This window comes from Colossoma macropomum, unplaced genomic scaffold (genome assembly GCF_904425465.1).
Source record: "Colossoma macropomum unplaced genomic scaffold, Colossoma_macropomum, whole genome shotgun sequence".
Lineage (NCBI taxonomy): Eukaryota > Metazoa > Chordata > Actinopteri > Characiformes > Serrasalmidae > Colossoma > Colossoma macropomum.
Genome location: NW_023494792.1, coordinates 57,905,399 through 57,933,248, shown reverse-complemented (window position 1 = coordinate 57,933,248; position 27,850 = coordinate 57,905,399). Strand labels below are relative to the sequence as shown.

Genomic DNA, 27,850 nt, shown 5'->3' with positions numbered 1-27,850 from the left:
ATGGTTAATAAACAACCATTAATGGTGCTTCTCTTAAAGATGGTATATGTTTTTACATTTAGCGTATAAGCATTCTAAAAGTATTCTGCCAAAAATGTAAAAAGTAACTGTATCCTGAATACGTACTCCCACTACATCCCAAACCTGGTTATGTTCAGCTGAATATATCTGCACCCCTACCTACAGATTTGTTAGCCATTGGCTGGTTGAAGGGGCACTCCAGCCAAAATGAAAAAATTCACCATTGCTACACCAGTTGTCACCATGCCTACACACCCACTACAGCGGTGCAGCCTCAAGGGAGAGACTTTGCAGTTTGAATATTAGGAAAACGCCCTTCTGATGATGTATCTTGAAGGTGGGAGGTTGCATTAGCTGGTGAATGCAGAAGGAAGCTGGGTAGCTAATGTTGGAACTAGGAAGCTGAATATCACATCTGTATTCAGCCTTTCTTTATTGCAGCGGACAAAAAATGTTTCGTCCGATTTGAAAAGGAAAAGAAAACAGAAAAAGCTCTTACCTCTAAAGCTGGGGCTGTTCAGTTTAAAGTAACTAAAATGGACATTAGCTCCAGATTAGTTAGCCTTTGAGCTGGATAAAGGGGCACTCCATCCAAAATGAACATTTCACAATTGCCACACCAGTTGTCAACAAGCCCACACATCTCCTACAGCAGTGCGGCAGCAGTCTCATAGGTAAGATTTTCCAGTTTCTGGTGATGTATCCTGAAGATGGGTGGCTTCTTTAGCTGGTGAATGCAGCAGGAAGCCACATAGCTAATGTTAGTGCTAGTAAGCCGAATATCACATCTGTATTTAGCCTTTCTTTATCGCAGAGGGGCCCAGTGGTTGCATGACATTTGTGGAATGCATGCTGGATATTGGACAAAAACACAATAAGGATACAAAATTGTGAATTCTGGAAACTGATGAGGCTGAGGGATGCAATGATGTGCTGCAGAATATTACATAATACATCAAATAAGATATTAAACATTTAGGCTGCAACTTTATTGATTTGAAGCAATTTCGCAGTATTTTGGTGAATGTTTTGAATCACCATCGTATTAATACCAGTTAGGCCTAGTCTAAATAACGAGTAGCTAGCTGATTGTTGTTGTTTTCCCAGGTATTGTATTTCAGTGGTATTTTTAGTATTTTTAAATGATATTGCATTTCATTTTTTTGGTCCTTAAAAGTTTTGTTTAAAAACTATTTCCGAATACATTTGGTCACTTCATGCCAGTCGTTCCTGTCCACTTCCCTCGCATCATTTTTGCAATTGGCAGTCCCAATGGTTAGGATTTAAGCCCTGATACCAGATCAGTCATTAAAGCTAATTACGGCCACATTTGGCCACACAACTGTGCTGCAGAGGTCTGTTTACTCGGATCTTGTAAAACGGAAAACATATTTATCCGTAAATCAGTGATACATGATGGATTGCTATAACATCTACTTTTCAGAACTAACAGTTTTACATTGTGGTGGACTGGGTCCTTATTCTTTTCAGCCTGTTTGTGGAGCTGATCTGATCTCCCCCGCTCACTAATTACACACTGACATGGCTTTCAGTAGAGATGTTTGCTGCCCTGAAAATAAACATTTGATATATCGCTTTACTAGGATCATTGCACTGAGGCAAGTTTGCCAAGTCCGAGTGGAGTGTCTTGTTTTGTTTATTTTCTCCGAGCCAGTGTTGAATGAGAAACTCCTCCGGGGTGTTCATGATGGAAATATACTTCCTCCCTCTGAGTTAAGGTGGTTTACTGCTATGGCTTCCAAAAGGAGTGAGGGAAGCTTTTTAAAAAATATATATTGTTGCATTTTTAAAGCAAAACACATGAACTGCAGGCCTGACTCTTTTCACAAGTTGCTGAGAATCCTGCTCTCGTCAAGCTGTTCCGCTCCCTCATGTCAGCTCTTGGGCGTACATGATCAAATTTGGCAAGATGGGTGGAAACTTTGAGGAACTCTCAGGAGATGTGATTAAACCCTTCAGTTTACTGTACTAGATTTCAAGCAGCAGAGATTTTGAGTCTGGCTGTGGTTGGCTTGCACTGCTGTCGTCCCAGCACAGGGCCTCCTTAAAAGGCTTGTGTAACATGGCTGCCATAGAATGAGTCAGAGAGACTGAGGACCACACACAAACACATACAGCCCTGAACAGGAGGCCCACCACCTCCCTCCGCCTCCCCCCCAATCTCCGGCTCTCTCTCCCTCTGCTCTCTCTGTGAATTTAAAGGGGAACTCCACCACTTTTTCAAAATTTCTGCAGAATTAAATCACTAAAAATGTAAACGATTCAGAGCAGTTTGATGTGAAATGCAGCCTTCAGGAGAAAATTACATATAGGATGCATTACAGATGACTTTTAATGCACCTCACAGAAAGATATTACATAAATATGCTGCCTGAGTTTTGGACTAAGACATACTCTTTAAAAACAGTCATGGTGGAGTGGTGTTACAAGGCAAAACAACACCTGAAGAAAACTTATTTTTTCAGATTCACTACCATTTTACCATCTACATACAGAACTGAGAAGATGTGTAGGTTCACTGGTCACAGAATGGCTGTCTAAGCACTGCAGATGTCACAAGCCCTGGTTCCTATCAACACCACTGTAAAGAAATTACTATTACTTCTTTACAATTTCACATCCAACCACCTTGAATGATTGAAGATTGAATTATGCAGAAACTTTGAAAAAATGGTGGAGTTCCCCTTTAAGGAATGAATGTTGAGCAATACTACAATGTATTATTAGCACAAAAATGTAGTGTGTTTTTTTTCTGTTTCAGTAATATAGCCAACAACGTGAGTCTCAGCCAGTCAGTGGCTTTCAGACTCATATTGCGCTGCTATTTTTGTTCTATTCTTATTAAACAGGTCCATCACTGCTGCGGTCTTATCCACACCTGGGATGCATTTCCTGAATTGTCCATTGCAAAACATGTTAGCTTTCAGCCAGCGTGGGATGTCAGCATCCACATGTAGAGGGAGTAGGCCTGGTAGATTAGGCTCAGTAAGGTTTTCAGGCAAATGAACTTTACTTTTATATTGTTTATTCTTGAGAGTTTTCTATTAAAATCTTCCATGTAAGTATTTTTGTCTTTGCACTGTGAATTGTGTAGGTATGTACTGGGTGGTTTCAATGTGACTTGGTCATGTAGGTGCTGATATAAAATGTAATGTCATGACAATTACCCAATTACCTAATCTGTTATTACAGTATGTGACATTATCATCATGTTGCATTAAGAAAAAAACTACATAACATAATAGTATTTTGAATGTCCTTTTTAATGTGTTGTACATTTGGGGAATTTCTGTCTTTAAGAAAACGTCCCTGATGGTTCTTTGAATACGAGCACAGCAGTTTTCATTAATTCCTCTAATCTGTTTTTTTTTTGTTTGTTTAATTATTTATTTTTGACAGTCTTAATGAGCTGGCTTGGTTTCCCCTAGATTTTTTTACAGGCTGGGTGGTAGAACCTCTAGATATCACATAGAACATGGAACCGTGACCTATGAATAATGCATTAAAACAGCTGTACAAACTCAAATTAATAATAATATCTAATAATAACAATAATAATCCACATCACATCACTATATCACCTCTCCTGTGCAATGTATCATAACTGCTACTGTAATGACTCACTGCACACTGTAAACACTGCTGTTACCTAGTTATGTTTATACTCATTGTGTTGTAACTACATCATGTCATTTACTGCAATACCTGCTCTCATGGAAATACAACAAAGCTGTCTTATATGCTATGTAAATATGCAAATAGATATACTTCTATACTTGCAATTATATGTCTTGCTACTGTAATGCTGCAATTTCCCTTCAGGATCAACATAGTTCTATCTATCTGAAGTTCTATCTATGATGACAATAATAATAATAATAATAATAATAATAATAATAATATCTTTATGTATTGAGTACTTTTTTTCAAATGCTTTACAGGCAGGTTTAACAGTAAAAGAAGAAACTATGAGTATTAATTTAACACCATATAAGAAATGACAGATCAAATTAAAAAGGTAAATACCAATGAGACAGACAATTTTAATTAAATGCTAAATTAAACAGATGGGTTTTCAAATGTTTTTAAAAGCATGCACTGAGCTTGATAAAGAGAGCATGGTGGTTGGTGTAGTCTAGTGGGTAACACCTCTGCCTTCTATGCTGTAGACTGGGGTTCAATCCCCTGCCTGGGTAAACACCCTACACTATACCAATAAGAGTCCTTGGGCAACACTACCTTTGCCTACCTGTGTAAAATGCTCAAAATTGTAAGTCGCTCTGGATAAGAACGTCTGCCGAATGCCATAAATGTGATAACCAGGAGTGTGAAATACCTCAGTAATTGTACTTGACTGTTGCACTTGTGTATTATTTTTGGGAGATTTGTGCACTACTCAAGTATTATTTATTGATATTGAATACTTGTGAATTTGCTCACTTACTTTCTCAAGAGAACAAGTGAACCTAAATATGGTATTTTCTGAAAATTTAGTGCACAGTTTCTGTTTTGTGAGGTTAACATATTGGAAAAAAATAAAACATAAACCATTATATGTGCCATAACTTTGCACAGGCTGTATTTTATGTTTTACAATATGTTAAATTCAGCAGATAAACAGTAAATGTGTATTACAATGTGCAGAAGTCTGTTCTCTGTAGGGGGCGTGTTCACTTCTTTTCACTTAGAAAATCAACAAAACGTGTCATGTGACCAGGGGAGCCCAAACCTTTGCATACAGTCCTAATAAAAGAATTTTTAAATATCATAAACACAACTTTTGCATGGACATCCGTTCCTTGTTCAAGTGCAGGGATGGACAGCCCAGTGTTGTTGTGTGACGCTGTGTCCGGAGGCGGTGATAAACAGTGCAGGTGGTTCTCTCGCCAAGCCAAACATGTTGTGTCTGAGCGGAGTTTTTATTGTAGACTGCGCCTGTGTTTTTGTTGGGGAAGCCCAGCGTGAGAAGTGCATTGCCAAAAGCTAGTGTGTAAATGAGGAGCACACAGACCAGCATGTCTGTACACCAGCTGACCAGCACCGTTCCACTTCTCAGATCGGTCTTCTAGTCATAATGTGCTATTAAAGGACTCACATAATGAGTTTGATGAAGTATATAAATAGACATAATCTTCATTTTCACAGTCCATACAGTCGCTATATGGAAACCACCCTGAAAAAACAGCCTTTTTAAAGGTCACTGTTTTGGTGATGTCATGAAAATCCTATTTACATATATCCAGCTTCTCTACAGCAGTTTAGCCCCACCCACTCACGGTGACGTTATAAGGAGTGTTTCAGCCCGTACTGCTTTCTGAATGGGGCGCAATACAGGGCAGCCAATCAGAGATCAGAGGTCATTTACATATGTTTTAAAGGCACAGTAACCAAAACAGCTTATTTAATGCGAAACAATAAAGAGAAGTTGTAAAATGGTCATTTATTCATCATCTGAAACCACTTATCCTTCTGGGTCGCTGGAGGGGCTGGAGCCCAGCTCTCATTGGGCAGAAGGCAGGAACCATGGAGCACCCAGGGACACAGGGAGAACCCACGCAGACATGGGAAGAACATGCAAACTCCACACAGAAAGGACCCTGGTCTTTCTTGCTGTGAGGCAACAGCGCTACCCACTGCACCACCCATAAAATGGGTATATTAAGGTGAACTATGACTTTTTTGGTATATAAAATCACATAAACATCATAAGGGGGGGGGGTAAAATATATGTAAACAAAAAGTACAATACAGGCCCTTTAATGATGGTCATTTATTCTATACACAATTGTGTGACCAAAGAAAATACACAGTAAAAGACATTTTGTAAAATGTAAAAGATATTTTGTGTGCTTGAATGCTCTGTTCAGTCATGTTATACAAAAATCTTAAACTGTATCCCTGAAATGTACAAAAATTACTGGGTGTAAGTTTGTACTAAATACAAATACATTTAGGAACTACATAACTCTGTAGAGAGAACGTCCCAGTACAGTGAATCTGAAGCAGCAGGCCCTTTTGTTCTGGGTTCATAAAATCCAGTGTTGTCTATTATTAAAAAAGGTGTCCTCAAGTGCACTTCTGTAGGAGAAAGATCATATTACAGTAACGCAGGCCTCCCCCTTAAAAGATGTCACCCATTGTAAAGATGCCATTGCCCTCATTGTCACTATTCTGCTGTAAGAGGATCCCTGTTAAATTCCTCACAGTGATTCACCTGCCAAGAACATTTGTCTTAGACCACGGAGAGATGTTTCTCACTTATCTCACCAAACAGTGGCGCCAAAGATGATTTAAGTGGCCTACATGTCCCCGACTACGTCAGAGTCCCATCCTTCCTAAACCTTGCATCTCCATTTTTTGTCTTTTTTCATATTTTCACCAAGTTTGAGAATCCCAGACGTGCTTTACAATGTTTAAAAAATTCACAAAGACCAGTAGAAATGGACCAAAATTACTTTGAAAATTTTGTTAACTTATCCTGTTAACATCCACTTATAGTTAAAGGGGAATTCCACCATTTTTTTTCAAAATTTCTGCATTATTAGTTAATTACGATGTAAACAAAGTCATTCATAGTGGTTTGATGTCAATACACCATTCCAGAGAAACTTACAGAGTCAAAATTGTTCACAAGGATGGTGATAGGAACCAAACATCCATCCAGAAGGCACATGTAGGCAGTGGTGGACAGTGACTAAGTAAATGTAATTCGTTACCGTACTTCAGTAGTTTTTTGTGTATCTGTACTTTACTGAAGTTTTTCCATTTTGGGCGACTTTTTACTTTCACTCCACTACATTTCAAAGTCAAATATCTCACTGTTTACTCCACTACATTGTGAGAAATCTGTCGTTCCTTTTGGTTGATGTGTGTATAAAAACGTAACATCAAATCGAAAGAAGCGTGAAGGAAGAACACCAATCAGGACACAGCACACTTTGTTTTGAGCTTGTTTTGACCTGTTGGACCCAGTGCAGCACACGGTTCAACATCAGTGCAGCAGCGTAAAATTTTGGGAGTGTCTATTCAACATAAATGATGAACTAACCTAACTTTGTGTAAATAGACCACAATATAGAAATATGTACACATATGCAGTGACTGACGTGTCTTTTCTGAATTTATACAAACACTTTCATTTTATAGTAAATTTGTTTTGGCTAGTTTATGTTTATGAACAGAGACCTACAGATGCAGTTTAGTAAAGGAAACTCATTTGTGAATCTGAGTTTAAAGTTTTTATTAAACTTGCAAATAAATCTTAAACTGAAACTTTGCTTGTTTCTAAAATGTTATTTCATGGCCACTCAGTTCTACCTAATGGACACTGTTTGCCTTCGGTGTTTTGTGTTTATGATAATTTTAATAGACATCAGCGTCACTAATTAACGACATTCTATTAAAAGACTGGTTTACCAAGAGAGACACTGGAGTATTTTCACCTAAAATGAGTTAATGAAGCGAGTCTTGTTACAAAAATGTTAATAGGACATTAAAGTCATAATTAATCTTTCAGTACTTTTACTTTCGATACTTAAGTACATTTGAAGGCAAATACTTTTGTACTTTTCCTCAAGTGGAGGTCTAAAGGGAGGAACTTCTACTTTTACTGGAGTAATATTTTACCTTGGGTATCTTTACTTTAACTCAAGTAGATGATTTGTGTACTTCGTCCACCACTGCATGTAGGTTGACTGGTGGTTTTGGGTAGTAAATAAAATGGCTGCATATGTTTTTTTTTAGACATTGCAACCCCTGGTTCCTATCACCACCACTGTAAAGACATCTGAGCTGGTTTGTTTCTCTACAATGAACCATTTCACATCAAACCACTCTGAATTACTTCGTTTACACCTCAACAAATGAACTATGAAGACATTTTGAAAAATGAGTTGAATTCTCCCATTTATTCATATCCAGTAAATGTACCATTTTGGAGATATGTATTTAGCTGAAGCTGACAGCACAGTGGATTGACGTTGATGAGGTATCAGCTCTGTGTCTATAGATATAGTTGTGCTTTGCTCCAGAAGTCTTCAGTGGCTCTACAGGCTCAGCTCCATGGGTCTGAGCGGTGCTGCATGTTGTAATCCTGGAGTTTAATCTGGTCCTGGATCTGGTTAATCAGGACCTGGGAGAGCAGAATCCCCACCAGCTGTGAGAGAAGAGAGCACTCAGTTATTCTGCCTGAAATACTGGTCACATGGCGTCAGTTCTAATTTTTTAGGTAACTTGGGGTTTAATTAAGATTAGATTTTTTCATTTAAACACATCCTATAATTTATATGGATACAAACAGAAAATGAGCATCTATGATTTAAAGCAGGGGTGCCCAAGCTTTTTGTCTTGGGGTCCAAAGTACAATGTGTGTAGTGGGCCAAAAATAAACAACAGGCAAAATATAATACAAAACAGAATATAAAATAAAAATATTAAATATTTTGTTACTAAAATACTCAAAAAAATAAAATTTCAAAAGGAAAATGAGAATTTAATCAGTTATTTATAGTATAAAACTATGTTTGTTCTCTCACTGAGTAAAGGGGTGGGGTTAGAGCAGCTTTCTGGTGGGCTAAATCAAACGTCCTCTTGAGCCAACATCTACTTTTCTTTCTACTTTTTCTTTCTTTCTTTCTTTCTTTCTTTCTGTATATTTCACTTTCTCCCTTTTGGTTTAAAGGTTTCTTTCTTTCTTTTCTACTTTCTCTCTCCCGTCCTCTCTTTCTACCCTCTCCCCTTCTTTCTCTTCCCCTCTCTCACTTTGTCTCTCTCTTTCTCTCCCTATCTCTGTCATATGCTCTCATTCTCTCACTCCCTCTCTGTCTGTCTGTCTCTCTCTCCCTCCCACCCTCTCTGTCTGTAATTCTCATTTTCACTCCGCCTCTTTCTCTATCTCTCTTTCTCTCTCCCTCTATCTCTCTGTCACTCTCTCTCTCTCTCCCACCCTCTCTTTATCTCACTCTCCCTCTCTCTGTCACACTCGCTGTTTCTCACTCTGTCTCTCTTTCTCCCCCTCTCTCTCTCTCTCTCTCTTTCCTTCACTCTCTCTCTCTCTTGCACCTTCTTTCTCTCACTCTCCCACCGTCTCTTTGTCTCACTCTCTCCCTCTGTCACACTCTCTCTCTCTCACTCTCTCCCTCTCTCTGTCACACTCTCTGTCTCTCTCACTCTCTCTCCCTCTCTGTCACATTCTCTCTGTCTGTCTCTCCCCCCACCTCTCTCTCTCTCACTCTCCCACCCTCTCTTTGTCTCACTCTTTCCCTCTCTGTCACTCTCTCTCCCTCTCTCTGTCACACTCTCTCTTCCTCCCTGTCACACTCTCTCTGTCTCACTCTCCCACCCTCTCTGTCTCACTCTCTCTCTCTTTCACTCTCTCTCTCTCTCTCTCTCTCTCTCTGTCACACTCTCTGTCTCTCTCACTCTCTCTCCCTCTCTGTCACACTCTCTCTGTCTCTCTCTCTCCCCACCTCTCTCTCTCACTCTCCCACCCTCTCTTTGTCTCACTCTCTTTCCCTCTCTGTCACTCTCTCTGCCACACCTCTCTCTCTTCCACCCTCTTTCTCTCACTCTCCCACCTTCCCTTTGTCTCACTCTCTCTCCCTCTCTCACACTCTCTCTCTCTCTCTCACTCTCTACCTCTCTCTGTCACTCTCTCTCTCTCTGTCACTCTCTCTCCCTCTCTCTCCCTGTAAGTAGATTATATTTTATTTGTCTGCAGATGTTCCAGAAAAGCTCACATCTCCTCCAAATGAGTCTTACATAAAGCAGCTCTTCACTGAGGACGAGTCCAAATGGAAACACTTTGGCTGTTATATACAGTCTTATGCAAATGTTTGAATGACTTGCGTGGTTGATTTTCTAGTGAAGATAAGTTGACACATTTTCTACAGAGAACACACGTTCTATTTCTATTTCTATTCTATTCTATATGTTTTATTTTTTCCAATATGTAATCAGTAACCATGCATTAAAATGTGCAGAGGTGCGTTTCCTGTAGAAGTTCATTTACTTTCACTCAGAAAGTACAAAACAAATTTGACCAGGGGTGCCCAAACTTCTGCATATGACTAATAATTTTCATATTTGTAATAATTGATTTAAACTATTATGAAGTTCACCCAGGAGGATAAGCAACTTAGAAAATGTGTGTATGCGTGTGTGTGTGTATTATGAAGTCCATAAGGATTCAGGTACATTCAAAACCTGCCTTTCTTGGTCGTTTCCTATGACACAAATGTTACATGGTTTAATAAATGTCTGTCATTTTTGCTGCACATTCATCTGTACCATCATTTTCGACCACTTGCAGAGTCATACCTGAGGGATGGCCAGGCCCAGTGCTATACCCCCCAGCAGAAACAGGTTGCTGTGGATCCAGTTGACCAGCTTGTCAATGCAGCCGCTGGTGTGGATGAAGCCACTGGCTTTAGCGTGATCTAAGTCCTGCATCATGTGCCCACACATGGTGTTTATAACTCTCTGTGGCGGGAAAGAGAGTAAAGGGAGGTGAAGACATCACGATCATTCCTCAACACCAGATCATCTGCCATATCTTCGCAATATACATATGACTGTGCAGTACTTACACATAGTAGTGTTTAAACTGTGCTGCACTGTTTACACTCTTTAATGGTTCTTGTCTTGGACATCGGTTCCCTAAAAAACCCTTTTATGTGCAGGCTTTTATTTTTGAGAGTGTCCTTTCAATGGACGGTTCTTCAAAGAACCATTTTCGTAAATGAGATGAAGAACTTTTTTAGAGTTTAAAGAGCCTGCACATGGAAAAGTTTTAATTAATCAGTTTCATAAGAACCGATGTCCAAGACAAGAACCATTTAGGAACTTTAATTTTTAAGTGTGTAATGTTTAAAAAGGAATATATAGTTTTGGGCAAAAGTCAGAAACCCTTTTCCAGTCAAAACAGTCATTTATTACAAGTTATTCATTTTTCAGGGTCACAAAAAAGCATAAATATATCACTGCTGTCAGGACAAAACCTTGTATCTCAGTTTTTGGCATTTTTCAGCTTTTGAAATAATTTGAAAATGCATGTTGCCCTTTATGTTGTGTATAAATGTCATGATGAATGGACCAAAAGAAATGGCCAGAAATTACTTGGAAAAGTCTGGTTCCATTGACTTACATTGAAAATGAATAAGGTTTTTTCCTTCTCTTGGAAAGTTACCATTTGGGAGAGGTTTTGTTCCAACAACTAAATATCAATCAGTCAATATAGATGTTTCAGTATTTAGTGTGTCCACTCTTTGCCTTTATTACAGCTTTCATTCTTTTCAGGAGACTCACTTTCAGAATTCTGAAATCTGCAGGGATATTTTTCCACACCTCCAAAGTTCAGTCTTAGAAGTTGGTTTTGCTTCTCACGATCCAAATAATCAAACACATTCAGTGGTGTTGAGGTCTGGACTCTGGGGTGGTCAGTCCATTGTTCAGCTTCTTTGTTTGATGTGTCCATCTCCTTTTCTCAGTGAGGTTCTTCTTGACAGCTACACATCCTTTCAGACCCACAGCGCTGAGTCGTCTTCTCACAGTGGAAGGATGGACAGAAACACCTGTGGATGTTTTCAGATCTGGAGCAGCTTGATTTTCTCCTCTCTCTCAAAGAGGAAAGCTTTAAGTGCTGTTTATCTGGATTATTTTATATCAGATCTCCTTATATCTCTGGAAAAATTAATAACTCATGCTTAATGGCTGTTTTTGCCCTTAAAATTGTAAAAATCGAGGGAGGTCTCTGACTTTTGCATAACACTGTATATCCGTAGCATCGCATATTTCATATTTCAGTGAAATACACCAAGTTTACAGACATCTTTGGACGACTTAGTCAGTATACCAGATAAACCATCAGAAATAGATATATTGACATATAATTGTATATGAAAAAAAAATTACATACGGCCATTCTGAAATGTTATAATGAGCATATCCATTGCTTTTTGATTCCAATAAATTCTAATGAGTAATATATTTAACTTTATTAACCCTTGTGTGTTGTTGATGTGTGTGTTATTCAGTGGTCTGGTGGACCCACCACATTATTGTTTTATTAAATCAATACAGCCATAACAATTCATATAAAAATACCAGATGTTTAAAATATCAAGTGTCCAGCGTAGGGTTCTCCTTTAGCAGCTGTAGCCAGTCAGCAGCCTGTCCATGTTGTCCACACTCTCACACACAGACACACACACATATACAAACACATACACACACAGACACACACACACTAACAGCAGGCCATGTAGGAGGAGAACAGAGTGAAGGACACAGCACCTCCACACTTTTACTCCCCGTGGGTTCACCCAACACCACACGTGTAATATAAATGTGTGGGGGGTGAACAGAGTGAAAACACTGAAAATGGGTTATTTTATATGTTCTTCACTGAAAATGAGCAAAGACCAAGAATCTGAGGTTGAAATAATAAATCGCATCATTTTTTCTTTTGGTAAACATTGAAAATGGGTCCCACAGACCTGAACACCACACAAGGGTTAATACTTTCTTCACTCACATCTAAATCCTCTATGCTGCAGTGACAATGTGCTTAGGATGTAGTTTAGGCTTTTGTGCACAACACAGTTCAGGTAAGGCTCCCCTCCCCATTATACCGTATACAGGGGCTCCATCTCAAGACATTACCCTGGGGTATCAATCTTGGAGACTATCTAGGCCAAAAAGATTCATGTTCTGCTCACCTCCTCTTTAGAGATCAGACAGCAGGAGAAGGGCACGGAACAGCGCTCTCTGCTCGGGTTGTCCTCAGTGCAGTTAAAATATACGTTCGTTGACCAGTCCTTGTAAGACATGCCACCACAGCAGGCAAACTAATCACAAATAACAAGACAGGAGAATGTCCTCACTGCAATCGCTACAGATGAACAATGTAAAGAAAGTGACTAAAGCCAAACAGAGAAAAAAGAACGGAGGAAGCAGTGAGATGCGGTCTCGACCTCTTTTTGTCCATAGTCAATGAGGTTTTGCAGGTCCAGGTCATCTCTGTAATGCTCGATTGCGTTGTTAATCATTTCTGTCACTTTATGGCGAACCTGCAAGGCAGAGCACTGAACTGAGAAGGCTGATCTGCATTGGACAGATTGATCTGTACTGTCTTCCATTATGTTTTGACTCAGTTAAAAAATAAGAAGCACACTGAAATAAAGACAGACTAAATGGATATTTGTAGCAGTGGTCAGCAGATCTACTTTCCTGCAGAGTTTAGTCCCAATCTGCATCTAACATGCTACTCCCTGTTTCCCTAACACTAAAACATCTGTTCTAGCCAATCAAGGGGTTCTGAAGAAGCTAATTAGCTGGAACAGGTGTGGCAGATTGTGCTTGGGTGTAGACCAGGGGTGCCCATTCCTGGTCCTGGAGATCTACCACCCTGCACAGTTTAGTTCCAGCCCTAATCGAACATGCCTGATCCAGGTAATGAAGGCCTTCAGGGGCAGGTGAGCATTAGAGCCAGGTGTGTTGGATCTGAACTCTACAGGGAGGTAGATCTGCAGAACCAGGATTGGGCACTCCTAGTATAGACTATGCAGGAAGGTTGATCTCCAGGATGAGGGTTGGTCACCACTGCACTCTTAAATAAGATGGTGCTTCAAGGGTTCTTTAGTGAAGAAAATGGCTCTATATAGAACCATGAACACTCAAAGAAGCCTTTGCATGATTAAATAATCTTTTGCATCATGAAATTGTTCTTCAGACCGATGGAGAATGTGGTGCTATATAGAACCTTTTTGAAAATGGTTCTATATAGCACCCAAAAGGTTTTTTTACTGTAATGGTGGCAAGCTTGTAACAATAGAAGAACCTTTTTGGGTGCCTTTTTGGGCACTCCTAGCATAGTCTATACTAGGAGTGCCCAATCCTGGTTCTGCAGATCTATATAGAACCCTCTTCAAAAAAGGATTCTATAGCACATTCATGCACATTTTCCATGAATATGAAGAACCCTTTTATGATGCAAAGAACCCTTTAAACATGCAAAGGGTTCTTTGAATGTTCATGGTTCTATATAGAACCATGTTCTTTACTAAAGAGCCCTTGAAGCACAATTTTTTCAATATAGCGCCAAAAAAGGTTCTCCTGTTGTTACAAGCTTGACATCATAACAGTTGGTGCTATATAGAACTCAAAAAATGTTCTATATAGAACCATCTACAGCACATTCTGCATCAATATGCAGAACTATTTCACCATGCAAAGAACCCTTTAATCATGTGAAAGGTTCTTTGAGTGTTCATGGTTCTATATAGATGCATTTTCTTCACTAAAGAACCCTTGAAGCACCTTTTTAGGAGCGTACTCCACAGTGTTGTGGTTGTGGAGTTACAGTAAACTGTCACAGGCAGCAGGGGGAGCACTGTTTCAGCTTAAGCTGTTATGTTTGTTTGAGGGGATTAACTGAGCCAAACTGTTTTCCTCTTCAAACACTGCAGCTTGAATTTGATCATATACAGTCATATGAAAACATCAAATTACATGTTTTGTTGATATTCTACATGAAAATACGTTAATATAGCCACTACAGGGAACACACTTAAATATGGCTTTTTTTGTACATTTTCGTGCATAACTTCAAATTACTCGCAATTTAACACACACACACACACACACATATATATATATATATATATATATATATATATATATATATATATATATTATATATATATATATATATATATATATATATATATATATATATATATATATATATATATATATATGTATGTATGTAATGTTCTATAACCTTTGCACAGGTCACATTTTATGTTTTACCTTTCCCAATATGTCAAATTTAGCAGATAAACAGTAATTGAGCATTTAAATGTGCAGAAGTGTGTTCTCTGTAGAGCAGGGCTGTCAAACACTACCATTAAAAGGGCCATATTAAAAAAATCCCAGCAGATCTGTGGGCCAGCTGTGTTTATTTCATTTTTACTTAACATTTTGACCCGAACGGGCCATTGTTTATTCAAAATACGCCAAAACTGCAACAGCAAAATAGGCACTGAATACTTATTCAAAAATAATTCTAAATAAAAATAAGCAGCCTATTTGCTTGAACTGGACACCAAGCATCTTTTGTTTTTGTGTAACCGCTGGCCCAGAGATTGCTGCTGGGGGGTTAGAACGCACACTATGTTGCAGTGCATGCTGGGGACTGTAGTGCATCTCAGGGTGAAACGGGCTACTAAGAAAAGAAAATTAAAATAATTTCGCAGGCTGAATATGACTTTGTCACGGGCCTGACTTGTGTTTGACACATGGGCTGTAGAGGATGTGTTGACTTATTTTCACTTAGAAAATTAACAAAACATGTCATTTGACCAGGGGTGCCCAAACTTTTGCTCATGACTGTATACATAGCGGTAAACACTTCAAATGCATTCGAAAGTGATGAAATAGAAATCCTTAAGCTTTAGAGCTGCATGTTCCAGTGACTTTTTTTAGAAGCACGTCGTTTTTACCTTGTCTGAGAACACAAAGCCCAAAACTCCAGCAACCAACTGCAGCAGAAAGATGATCGTCAAGAAGATGCAGAACTGAGGAGAAAGACAAACAGAGACAAGATGCATCACCTTCCTTTAATTAGCCCATCATTGTTAGAAATAAAGCTGCTGTGCAGGTACATTTTTTGTTCATCAAGGTACTAACAATGTAAAACAGTGGTTTTAAGGTCCAGTTGTAAAGCTTAAATAAGTTTTTCCAGGTGAAAAGTTCATATTTGTTTTTTTCATAACCGAATGTTTTAAAACAGAACAATAAAATAAAAACCCTGGAGACGAGACGGGGTGTGTGGAGTCAGTACAGCTTAGACAATATCATTTCAGTGGATTATGGTTCAGTTATGTTCCCTGACTAAAGATACTGAGATGCAGCCTTGAGCGTACCACCCCAGTGACAAGAGAGATACTGCCCCAGTGACAGTTTCATACCTTTTTTCTGAGAGTGCAGGCAGCGTGAACCCATGGTAAAATCTCCTTAATAGGTGCCACACTCTGGATTAACCCTTGTGTGGTGTGGGGGGGTCTGTGGGACCCATTTTCAGTGTTTACCAGAAGAAAAAAATGAAGTGATTTATTATTATTTAACCTCAGATTCTCGTCCTTTGCTCATTTTCTGTGAAGAACATATAAAATAACCCATTTTCAGTATCTTCACTCTGTTCACCCCCCACACATTTATATTACACGTGTGGTGTTGGGTGAACCCATGGGGAGTAAAAGTGTGGAGGTGCTGTGTCCTTCACTCTGTTCTCCTCCAACATGGCCTGCTGTTAGTGTGTGTGTGTCTGTGTGTATATGTGTTTGTATATGTGTGTGTGTGTGTGTGTGAGGGTGGACAACATGGACAGGCTGCTGACTGGCTACAGCTGCTAAAGGAGAACCCTACGCTGGATACTTGTGATATTTTAAACATCTGGTATTTTTACATAAATTGTTATGGCTGTATTGATTAAAAAAACAATAATGCGGTGGGTCACCAGACCACTGAGTAACACACACAGGGGTTAAAATGAAGCATTCTGTGAGAACCAATGAGACAAAAAGCCCCATACTGATTATCAGTTAGTTCTGCTCTTACGCTTTCGATCTTGAAGGTTGAGTGTTTTCTTAAGAGCTAAAACTGACCGTCTGCAGAAGGCAGATGTTTTCTCTGAGAGAGCCCACGCAGCCACAGAAAGTGATGAAGAACATGAGAACTCCAACAACCATCAGCAGGATGGAGGGGTCCACCGTCAAACAGGCCATAGCTGTCTCTGCATACCGGACAGGGGGACATGGAAAATAAAGAGAGGCTGAGGTCAGTACTAGCTGTGGTTTGACACTTGGCTATTTTTTGTGGTGGTTTGATATTATGACAGGAAACATATTGTAATGTAGGAAATGAACAAACATGAAAACAACCACAGCAGGATGATGGAAAAATGCAAAACTGTTAGAAACTGAAACTGAGTACAAATATGAATACATCTTTTCCTCTGTGGGAGTAATTGCTTATAACAAAAGTGCAAAATTTGTTTCTGACACTTCAGGGAATTAAAGCTGTTGTTGCTTCATATTTTATACATTAACTACTCTAAATTAATAACTTAAGTAATAAATAAATAATCAATTTCAGACTGGTGATTTCACTGCATACAATGGAAATAACATCTAAGGCATAATATTATGTGTGTATATATATATACACACACACACACACACACACACACACACACATATATATATATATATAGTGTCTTTTGACTTTGTACTTAAAATATAAACCTATACGCCCGCATTCATAAGAATAAACAAAGATATGTTGTTGTTAGGGGAAAAAAGTATTCAGACACCACAAATTAGTAATATTAGTACTTCGTTGCAAAGCCGTTGTGGGCCTTTTCAGCTTCGAGACATCCTTTGTTCAGTTTTCCTTTTAGAACTGTCTTTAATTCCCCAAGGTTATGAGTGTTCTTCAATTTCAAAATCCTCTATAGGTTTTCAATGGGATTCAATTCAGGAGACTGGCCACCCATATGAAAAATATATATTTCAAATGTATTTATCAAATATGTTTTCACAATGTATTAAAAATGGCCATAAAAATTACTTGTTAAATACATATGTCAAAATACATCTTAAATGTTTTACTCCAAATGTATTTATGAAATATAACTTGTTAATGTATGAAAATGGGCAGAAATATTTGTTGCATATATTTTTAACATGCATTTATTTGTATTTACTATTATATTTTTTTTGTATGTGTGTTTTGCACTGTATGTTGCATTAACCACAAACAAAATGTATTTCAAATTAACAGCATATCAAATCATCAAACTGCATTTTTTACAGTGAATCAATACCTACAACACTGGCTTCTGTCATGTTAAAGGTTCATTTGCTGATATTTAAAATTAAGATACTGGAATACAAATTCATTCCAGAAGCTATCCAAACAGTAAAGTGCACTAGACAAAGATTCTGGCTGTTTTGAAATGAACTGTATTGAAATGTACTGAAATAAAATGTATTGAAATGTATTGAAATAAAATGTATTGAAATGCATTGAAATAAAATGCATTGAAATGTATTTAAATAAAATGTATAGAAATGTATTGAAATAAAATGTATAGAAATGTATTGCACTATGCTGTGTTTAATTATTTTCTCTAGGTATCAACATGGGCTTTTGTTTCTAGCAATATCTGAGCTCAGGACTAACTTTCTCCCTAACCTATTCGTATTTTATATTAAATATATGTAATATGGCAATATATTCTGAAATACATGTTAGAGTATGGAATGTATTTCAGCATGGATTGCAATGTATTTGAAATGTATTACAAATATAGAAAAATACATGCCCATATTTGTTTTCCATATGGGTAGGCCAGCTTCCTTTTCAGAAACCAGTCTTTGAGTTATTTTGCCCGTGTATTTGGGGATGTTGTCTTGTTGAAATGTTAGTCTTCTCCCCAGACTCAGTTGCTTGGCTGACAAGATTAAATTCTCCTTTAAATGTTATGATACATCCCCTATCATCTACGGCAAGACAAGTTTATTTATATAGCACCTTTCATACACTGCTGTCATTCACAGTGCTTTACAAATATAAAATATAGAGTCAATTTTAAAAAGTGAATAAAAAAAGAGAATAGAAATTAAAACATGATCAAAACATAATTAGGACAGATTCTAGATTTGAAAGAGAGAACTATTAAATTAAAAATCAAATTAGAAATGAAATTATGATAATTAAAAGCCTAATTAAAAATTTAAAATTCACAGAGGAGAAAGGTCTAGAAACGCTAACTGAGTTTAAACTGAGCTGAAATTTGCTCAGATAGGAACGTTTTGAGCTCGGATTTAAAGCGTCCAGTGTCGGGGGTCTTCTAATGCTCTCTGTCAACTTAAATGGATTAAGAGCAGCATAGTAGCTAAATGCTGCTTCTCCATGTTTAGTCACGTTTCCATTAAGTGTTATGCCCCAGTACTGTTTGCAGAGAGGAAGCCTCGTATCGTCGTCCTGCAACTCTTTCCAAGTGACTGTTGGCTTCTCTCTTACCTTCCTCATCATTAGTCTGAGAGCGTGTCGTGAAATCCTGCGTCTGGGGACGATTAGTTCTTTCCACCCGCATATTATTGAACCAGTTGTACTGACGAGATGTTTACTGTCTTTACTAGAGCTCTGCAGGTTTTTCCATTCGAGAGCTGTTTAATAATGCTGTCCCTGAGAACTTTAAGAAGCTCCTTCACCTTCACTATGACTGCTACCTAAATCTTACCAATCAATGGCAGCATCTTTCATAATGACTTCAGGTACAGTTTGCACAAGAACATTTTTTTGCAGTATTAACATCTGGAAGTTGAATACTTCTGAATAATCTGTTCACTGTATACTGGTCAGTGTAAAGACTTGCTCGTGGCTCAGAGCTCATCAGATCAGCTCACCATGTTTAATCACCCTGGCGTACACACCGATGGACATCAGCACCATTGAGATCATCTGTTATGGAACACAGAGAGGCAGACATTAGTCAGATGGTGCAGACTGAGACTGGGCTTGCACTTCCTGTGCAGTACTGTATTAGTCTGCGTTTAGAACAGGTGAGATAAAAAATGTTTGCAGTATGCAAATATAATGTCAACATTTACAGTAGCATGCACTACTCGGCATGCACTGCCATCCATACACTAACAAAACATAATGCATTGAATTGACGTGAACTGTCTACATCATTTTCACATGAATAAAATATATTACACCACTGTTCTCCTTCAGTTTAGCCACTTTTGGGAATAACTGTGTTGTTTTATTAATGTGGAAATGGTCAGTATATGAAAGCTCATACAGGAAGTACAGGGTGCACTGTGAAAGCTTTTACTGTAAAATTCCAGTAAATTACTGGCCACTAGTTGCATAACTTTCACAGTAATTTACTAACCCGTTAACAGTAAATAACAGTAACTGTATCACACCTGCACCATGAGATCACTGTGATGTAGCTGCATTCATGCACATTTACAGTAATCAGCTGTAATTAAAATACAGTAATCTCCTGTTTTTTTAAATAACAGCTGAAAAAGTAACTCAGCGCCTTGTGATTTACTGTAAATGTTCATATAAAAAATGACATTTTTTTTTAAGACCTATAAATGTGTTCATTTTACTAAAACAATATCAATGAACATATTTATTTACCATGTTTTGCACTGTATATGCACAGAATATCACTTCATCCTTTTAAAGATGAAAATACATATTTTACAGACATTTTAACTGATTTGCACAGGCATGATCAAAACTTATACCTGACAAAAGAATAAACAATAACATTTTTGTCTCAGTGTCCAGCAAAATTCAAATTTTAAACATCCCTTTTTTTAACTCTAACTGTATACATGGTACAGAATTCGGACAAAGCTTATGTGCACAAACATGAATTGGAGTGAATAACAGGAAATTGCACAAGATAATCAGTAGTGTATTCATAGCTTTCCAAGGAGTGGCAGGACTCGCACAGGACATTATTTATGTGAGCTCTACAGTTCCAAATACACAGGTAATACCATCACCATTCAATGGCTAAACTGTGCTGGAACCGTGCTGAACTGAAAGCAGTATATTTTGTAGAAAGGTTGACAGTAGCAGGAGAGTTAAAGGGGAATCCCACTGATTTTAAAATTTCTGCATAATTCATATTCACGTAAAAGTGTCTCACAGTCAAGTTTTCTTCATGAGGAAGTAATTCTTGTCCAGGGGTCGCCATGTCTTCAAATATAGCCATTTTATTTACCATCCAAAACTACCAGTGAACCTACACGTGTCTTATATGTAATGTTGATGATGGTCAAATAATAATTAATCTTAATTTTTTTTTTTTGGAGGGGGGACACTACTTTGCCTTATAACAACTACAATGAATGCTATAAGAATGGATTTTAAACATAAATTATAACAATGTCTCATACATAGGGCAGCATATCCACAACTATTTCCAGTAATAACTTTCTATAATGCAGCTTTTAGAGGCACTGAATGCTTCAGACGTCTGGTTCCTATCACCACCACTGTTGACTGTGCTAAGTTTTTCAACAATGAACCATTGCAGATCAAACCACGCTAAATGACTTGGTTTACATATCCCTTTGAAATGCATGAGGAGGAACACAGAATATTTGAACACATAAAGCACTGAGAAACAGGCTAGATAAGTCAGAGGGGTGTGTTTAAGCAGAGGGAACGCTGTTGTCAACACCACTGACTTGATTTTGAAGTGACCCCTTAATGAAGCAGGTAGCGGTTGTGGACAAATTATAGAAAAGTCACTTTATTCATTTGAAAACTGCTGTATCAGGGGTTACAGCAGTGACCTGGAGGCATTCATGTTTCAATTTATCCTATAAAATGTCCAAGTCCTTTGACACAAAGTAGCACTTACAGTCATTCCTCCCTAACTCAGCTATCAGATTACTTTGGCTTTTATTTCGGAGAAAACAGAGTGAATGAGATCTCGATCAAGCACAAGACGCTGCATGTACTGGTATTTCGACCTCTTACAGTCATTTCACTCATTTACATCTGTACGCTGGCTGTTTAGATCCCTGCCATCCAAATGTTTTAGTTTCAGTATGCTGTAACTCACTATAATTGGAATATTCTGCAATAACATAATTGCAATAATTTTCTGTTTACATTTCCACTTGCGTCATTGTGCACACGTTTGTGCGTCTGGGTCGTTTCTTCAGGTCTCTGAATCTTGTTTCATTGTCATTTCAGATGTGTTTTTCCTTCTTCTGCCCTCGAGATCAGAAAAAAATCAGGAGGGAAAATTCCTGAGTGTTTGTCCAGTAGGTTTATACAAGTTTAGACTTGCCCTGTTTCCAAAAGGCTACATAGCACTACATGGGCACCTGCTTTTGAGTGAAAGTAAAGGACTTATTTGGGTTTGTAGAATTATTATCAGACGCTAAAACATGTAACTATTAAATATTAGTCAGCTATAATCATTCATACATGCATGTGTTTATTGATATAGGGGTGTAATGATGTATTAAGACCAGGGCTGCATTTATTGACTTTAACATTGTGGAAGTCCTGCTGCAAATAAGACATTATTTTGAAATAATGAGTCATAGTTTTGAGATTATAAGCAATTATTTTGACATAACAGACCAAATCCCAAGAAAACAAGCCATTATTTTGACATAATCAGTCATAGTTTTGAGATTATAAACAATTATTTTGACATAACAGACCAAATCCCAAGAAAACAAGCCATTATTTCAACATAATCAGTCATAATTTTGAGATAAAAAGCAATTATTATAACATAACAGTCATAAACTTGAGAAATGAAGCCAATATTTCATCATAATCAGTTAAAATCCCAAGAAAGTAACTTGTACTTTTAACATTATCAGTCAGAATCTCAAGAAAATAAGGCCATATTTTTCTCCTCTAGCTGTCGGGAATTAACTTCCAAATAAGTGTACTCTTCCGTGTTGTGTTGTGCCTTGTTTCTGCTTAAATGTTGCAGCAAAATGTGAAGCATTTTCACTGATTTCCTTCTCAAGTCAGAGTATTGTTTTAATGGGATGTTGATAAAATTATATGAAAAATATAACTGTGAATAAATGAATAAAAAGTGGGCCTTTATTAACAGCGTGGGTCACCATGCTCACCTTGCTCCATTGCTCAGGTGCCTATATACTATGTAGGCCAAAAGTATGTGGACACCCGATCATCACACCTATATGAGCTTATTTGACATCCCATTCCAAAACCATGGGCATTATTTTGCAGTTGCTTCCCTTTGCAGCTATAACAGCCTCCACTCTTCTGGGAAGGCGTTCCACAAGATTTCGGAGTGCATCTGTGGGAATTTGGTCTCATTCAGACAAAAAAGAGCATTTGTAAGGGCCTGGCTCACAATCGACATTCAAGTTCATCTCAAAGGTGTTCAGTGGGGTTGAGGTCAGGACTCAAACCACGTTTTTATGAAGCTTGCTTTGTGCACAGGGGCTCAGTCATGCTGGAACAGGACAGGGTCTTCCCCAAACTGCTGCCACAAAGTTGTAAGCATATAATTGTGTAAAATGTGTTTGTGTGCTGCAGCATTAACATCACCCTTCACTGGAACAAGGGGCCCAAACCCGGCCCATTATCCATCCTCCACCAAACTTTACTGTTGGCACTATGCATTCAGGTGGGTAGTGTTCTCCTGACATCCACCAGATAGTGAAGTGTGATTCATCACTCTAGAGAACGTTTCCATGCTCCAGAGTCCAGTGATGGTACTTTACACCATCCCAGCCGACACTTAGCATTGTACATAGTAATCTTAGGCCTTTGTGCAGCTGCCCAGCCATGGAAACTCATTTCATGAAGCTCTCAATGTGCAGTTCTTGTACTGATGTTGCTTCTAGAGGTGGTTTGGAACTCTGTAGTGAGTGATGGGTGATTTTTACATGCTTTGCATTTGAGCACCCTGGCTTTGCTCTGTGAGTCTGTGTGGTCTACCACTTTGTGGCTGAGCTGCTGCTGCTTCCAGACACTTCCATTTCACAATAATAGCACTGACAGTTGCCAGGGCAGATCTAGCAGGGCAGAAATGTCATGAACCGGCTTGTGGCAAACCTTATGGCAGTGCCACATTTAAAGTCACTGAGCTCTTCAGTACGACCCATTCTACTGCAATGGCTATGTGCTTGATTTTATACGCTTGTAAGTAACGGGTGTGGCTAAAACACGTGAACTCAAGAGTTAGGAGGGGTGTCCACATACTTTTGGCCATATAATGCACAACTACATTACATTACAAGTTAGTCTCAACTTTTTTAGCCATCTTGGAGAACTGAATTAATATCACACGGGAGATCCACACTTCTTTCTCTCCTTCAGTCTCATTTGCTATGTGTCTTAGTATATTAGTAGTACCTTAGTACTCTGATGATCAAACCTGTAAACTTAACTGAATGAGTACAAATATTTGGCTACAGTAGCAAGTCTGTTCTTGTAGAATTCAGCGTGAAATCTTCTTAGGCATTCGTGTTATTGCAAAACCACGTACAAAGCACTAACACTGAATTGACGAATAATTTTTCACTCCCAGAGGTTTTCTCTTTTAAGGGTGCCCACAATGAGTATGAAAGCCTGATGGCTTGTTCTATGATAAGAGTAATTATAGCAAACAAACATGTAATAAACATACAAATGCATTTTTATCCAGGTCTGGCTGTTTTCTTTACAACACGGGTATCAAATTCTCTCACTGATTCATTTGGACTCTTCATTTGTGAAGTACAGAATGAAAAGAGAAGGCTGCATGGGGCCCACTTTCCCCCCCAAAAAACCCAGCAATGCACTATCAGCATATGAATAAATGAGACTTGCTGCTTAGCAACAGCAACAAGTTCAGAAAAGGTTGTAAAAGCAGACTGGCAGAATCAACAGCGAAAAAGAAAAGGGGTTTTGTTCTTCAATCCCTGTGTAAGTTCATTACGATTCTAACGAGATAAACTTGATCTTATGGCGCACCACACATAGTGTTGTGTACCGGCTTCAGATCCAGCTGAATCCATCTCGAATGACAAATACTCAGATGGGGCCTTTGCAGAGTAGTGTAAGGCTCTTGTTATCAGTCACAGAAAATAGTCCACATTCCATGATACCTGTCCTTTGGCAGCGTAGCTGACTCAATAACACGTAGGTCTGCAGTTGGTAGGCCTGGCTGATGTCTGCAATCACTGCAATTTAGAAATACCTACATAACATGCAGGCACATGACTGCACACACACTGTACTACATGTGTCTTAACCAGACTATCCAAACTGGCCTAGAGGAGGATCGATTCATCTTTTGAGTCTTGTTTGCTCTCAGCGTTTCGTCCCCATGAAAGTCTTTCCTGGACAAACACTGTCAGTAAATAAGAGTTGTAGACCTGTTAAAGGGCCCATAGCCTACATTTTTCCTATACTTCATTTTCCTCCCTCATGTCCACTTACTTACATTTGTGTGTATTTATGTACCAAAAACAGTCATACTTCTCTGTTGATTAAACAATTTAACGATCTCTTCTCACCCTTTAGAGGTAAACAGTTACTGTGTCTTTAAGACTGATACATGCAAATGAGATCTGTTCTGATTGCCCTGCATTGTGCCACATTCAAAAAGCAGTACAGGCAGAAATGGTACTTATAACTTCAGCATGAATGGGCGGGGCTGAACTGCTTTTATGTACATAATGTTGTTTTTTGTGACATCACAGACACAATGAGTTCAAAACAGGCAGCTCAGTTTCCATATGTGGACTGCATGGACTACAGAGTGAATAATATGTAAAATTTTGAGATGTTTACATAGAATATCAAACTTTTTTTTTTCTAAAAAGTGAAGAAAGTTCAGTTGTATATGATATGGGCCCTTTAAAACAAGAAAACAGCATAGCATGCATGCAGACCTGATAAACAACAGTAACAGAACTACATAACATACATTGTTATTTTAAAATATGAGTAATGTAACTGTAAGAGGACCTAACTTGGCTAAATTAATGGAAACTAATTGTCCATGTTTATTTATTGATTTATTTGTTTATTTTATTATTAAAAGTGTTTAGTGTGGTTTCTAAAGATTGTGAAAGTCAAAACATATCATTCACCCCTCAGCCCACATACAAAAACTAAGCCATAAAAACATCCTGTTTTGAATTTCTTGTTTTTGTGATGTCACAAAAACCAGCACATTCACATGTCCACCTATACAGCAGTTCACCCACGCCCACTCACAATGAAGTTTTTTAGGAGTATTATCAGCTTACCACGTTTTGAATAAGGCTCAATGCAGGGCAGCCAACCAGAGCACAGCTCATTTACATGTAGGAGTCTTAAAGGCACAGTAACAAACAAGTTCAAAGGGATAAAGAGAGACTGTCTCTCTGACAGACAATGCACTGTTTCTGGAACATAAACTCTCAGTAGGCCTTATAAAACACAGTAAAAATGCAGGATATGGGCCCTTTAAAACAAGCTGCCTAACAGCTTTTCTGACCTCATCAGGATTGAGCAAGTGATGCCAAATGTCCACTGCATGTTAAAACCTGCCACCAGCTTCTGCTCTGGAAATTAATCATTATCCAAAGAGCACGAGGAAAAGCTCAATCTTTAAACCAGACCTCAGTGTGTGTGTGTGTGTGTGTGTGTGTGTGTGTGTGTGCTGCTACAAACCCCTCACAGCACTCTGTGCACAATCACACCACTGGACTCTGCTGCTTCCACTCACCCAGAAGATCATGTTGAAGAAGAAGAGCAGGTACTTCACAACCGGGCTGACGAAGCTGAACTCGTCGCCGCTCTGCGCTGCTCCTCTCCTCCCCATGACTGAAGGGGGTCTGTCTGTGTTTACTTTACTTTCTTTCTTCAGGTGAAGAGTCTTCTATCAAAGTCAAGCGCGAGCGTGAGCCTGTGGGTCTCCAGCCTCCTCATCCCACTCGTTCATCCGCTCCAGTAACGCGCGCGCTGGCTCGCCCTCCCCTGGAGCTATGCATTTTACATGGGGGACCCGAAGTGCGCCGCGCGCTCAGCTCAGGTCGGTGCTTCCTCCCTCAAACGCTGGTGAAATAGGAGAGGCGTTTCCTGCCGGGTGAGGTCGAGCTGTGGGTGAAACTGGGCGTTCCTGCTCTTCTGGTCATTTGGGACTAAACGCAGCATCTTCAGCCTCTGATTGGACTCCCCAGGTCCACTTTTGTTCAGTCCACACTACATTCCAGCAGTCTAAACTACTGAAGCTACTGTTTAAAGGGCAACGCCACCGACTTTTCAAAATTCCTGCACACAGTGGCTGAAGTATAAAAGTCATGGGGCCTCATACCAACCGTTCTTTATTCTTAAAACCCACTTACAGTTTTTATGAAGATTTGTGACATTTATCAGTGTTTTGCCTTATTTGGGATTTGTTCTTAGGTGAGAAAAGAATAATCCTGTGGTTTAGAAACACATCAAGAATCGGACAGTCTTTTCAGAGGATCTTTTTGAGAACAAATTTAAGAGAAAGCTTAGGAAGTTGGTGGTGAATGAGGCCCATTCAGAGTGATTTGATATGAAATGATATTACATTATGTTAAATTTACAGACTCCTTTACAGTGGTGGTGATAGGAACCAGGAGTCGAGGTATCTACAACACAAATATAGACATTTTATTTACTATCCACAACCACAGTGAACCTACATGTCTTCTGTGTTTTATATGTAATGTTTATGATGGCAAAATAGTGGAAAATCTGAAAAATAAACCAACTTTTTTGCATTAAGATACCAAGTACTGATTTTAAATATACATTTCAGACATAAACAGTGTCTCAGACATCACAGCTTTTCATGTAATAGCTTTCTGTGAGGGAGCTTTTACCGGTGGACGTCTGGTTCCTATCACCACCACTGTGAAAAATTCTGATTAGTAAGTTTCTCTAAAATGGAGTATTTCACACCAAACCACTCTGACTGGCTTTGTTTACATCTTAACCACTTAATTACACAGAAATTTTGAAACATTGGTGGAGTTCGATCAATCAACCTTTATTTAACCTCGGAGAACTCTTATTTACAACGTTGCTGGGTTGATACAGGAAAAAAGAGACGGATAATGTGTAAGAACATATCAAATAATACAAATAAATTTAATAATAAAAATGACTCAAATCAGGTAAGTATATAAAAATGAAACATTAATAATAAAAATACATAAGTGTAAGGCTCTTGTTATCAGTCACAGAAAATAGCATAGCT

The 27,850-nt window shown here is 38.5% G+C and overlaps 1 protein-coding gene across 1 annotated transcript; it reads right to left on the bottom strand.

The window, feature by feature from the left end:
• Positions 1–7,635: 7,635 nt before the first annotated feature.
• Positions 7,636–26,674, bottom strand: tspan33a (tetraspanin 33a). Its single transcript, XM_036577668.1, has 8 exons — positions 26,348–26,674; positions 19,515–19,569; positions 16,707–16,834; positions 15,543–15,617; positions 13,014–13,109; positions 12,759–12,887; positions 10,360–10,521; positions 7,636–8,197 (listed from the first exon to the last, which is right to left on the bottom strand). The coding sequence occupies exons 1-8, from the start codon at positions 26,441–26,443 to the stop codon at positions 8,096–8,098; spliced, it is 843 nt and encodes a 280-aa protein (XP_036433561.1). The 5' UTR covers positions 26,444–26,674; the 3' UTR covers positions 7,636–8,095.
• Between the last annotated feature and the right edge of the window lie 1,176 nt (positions 26,675–27,850).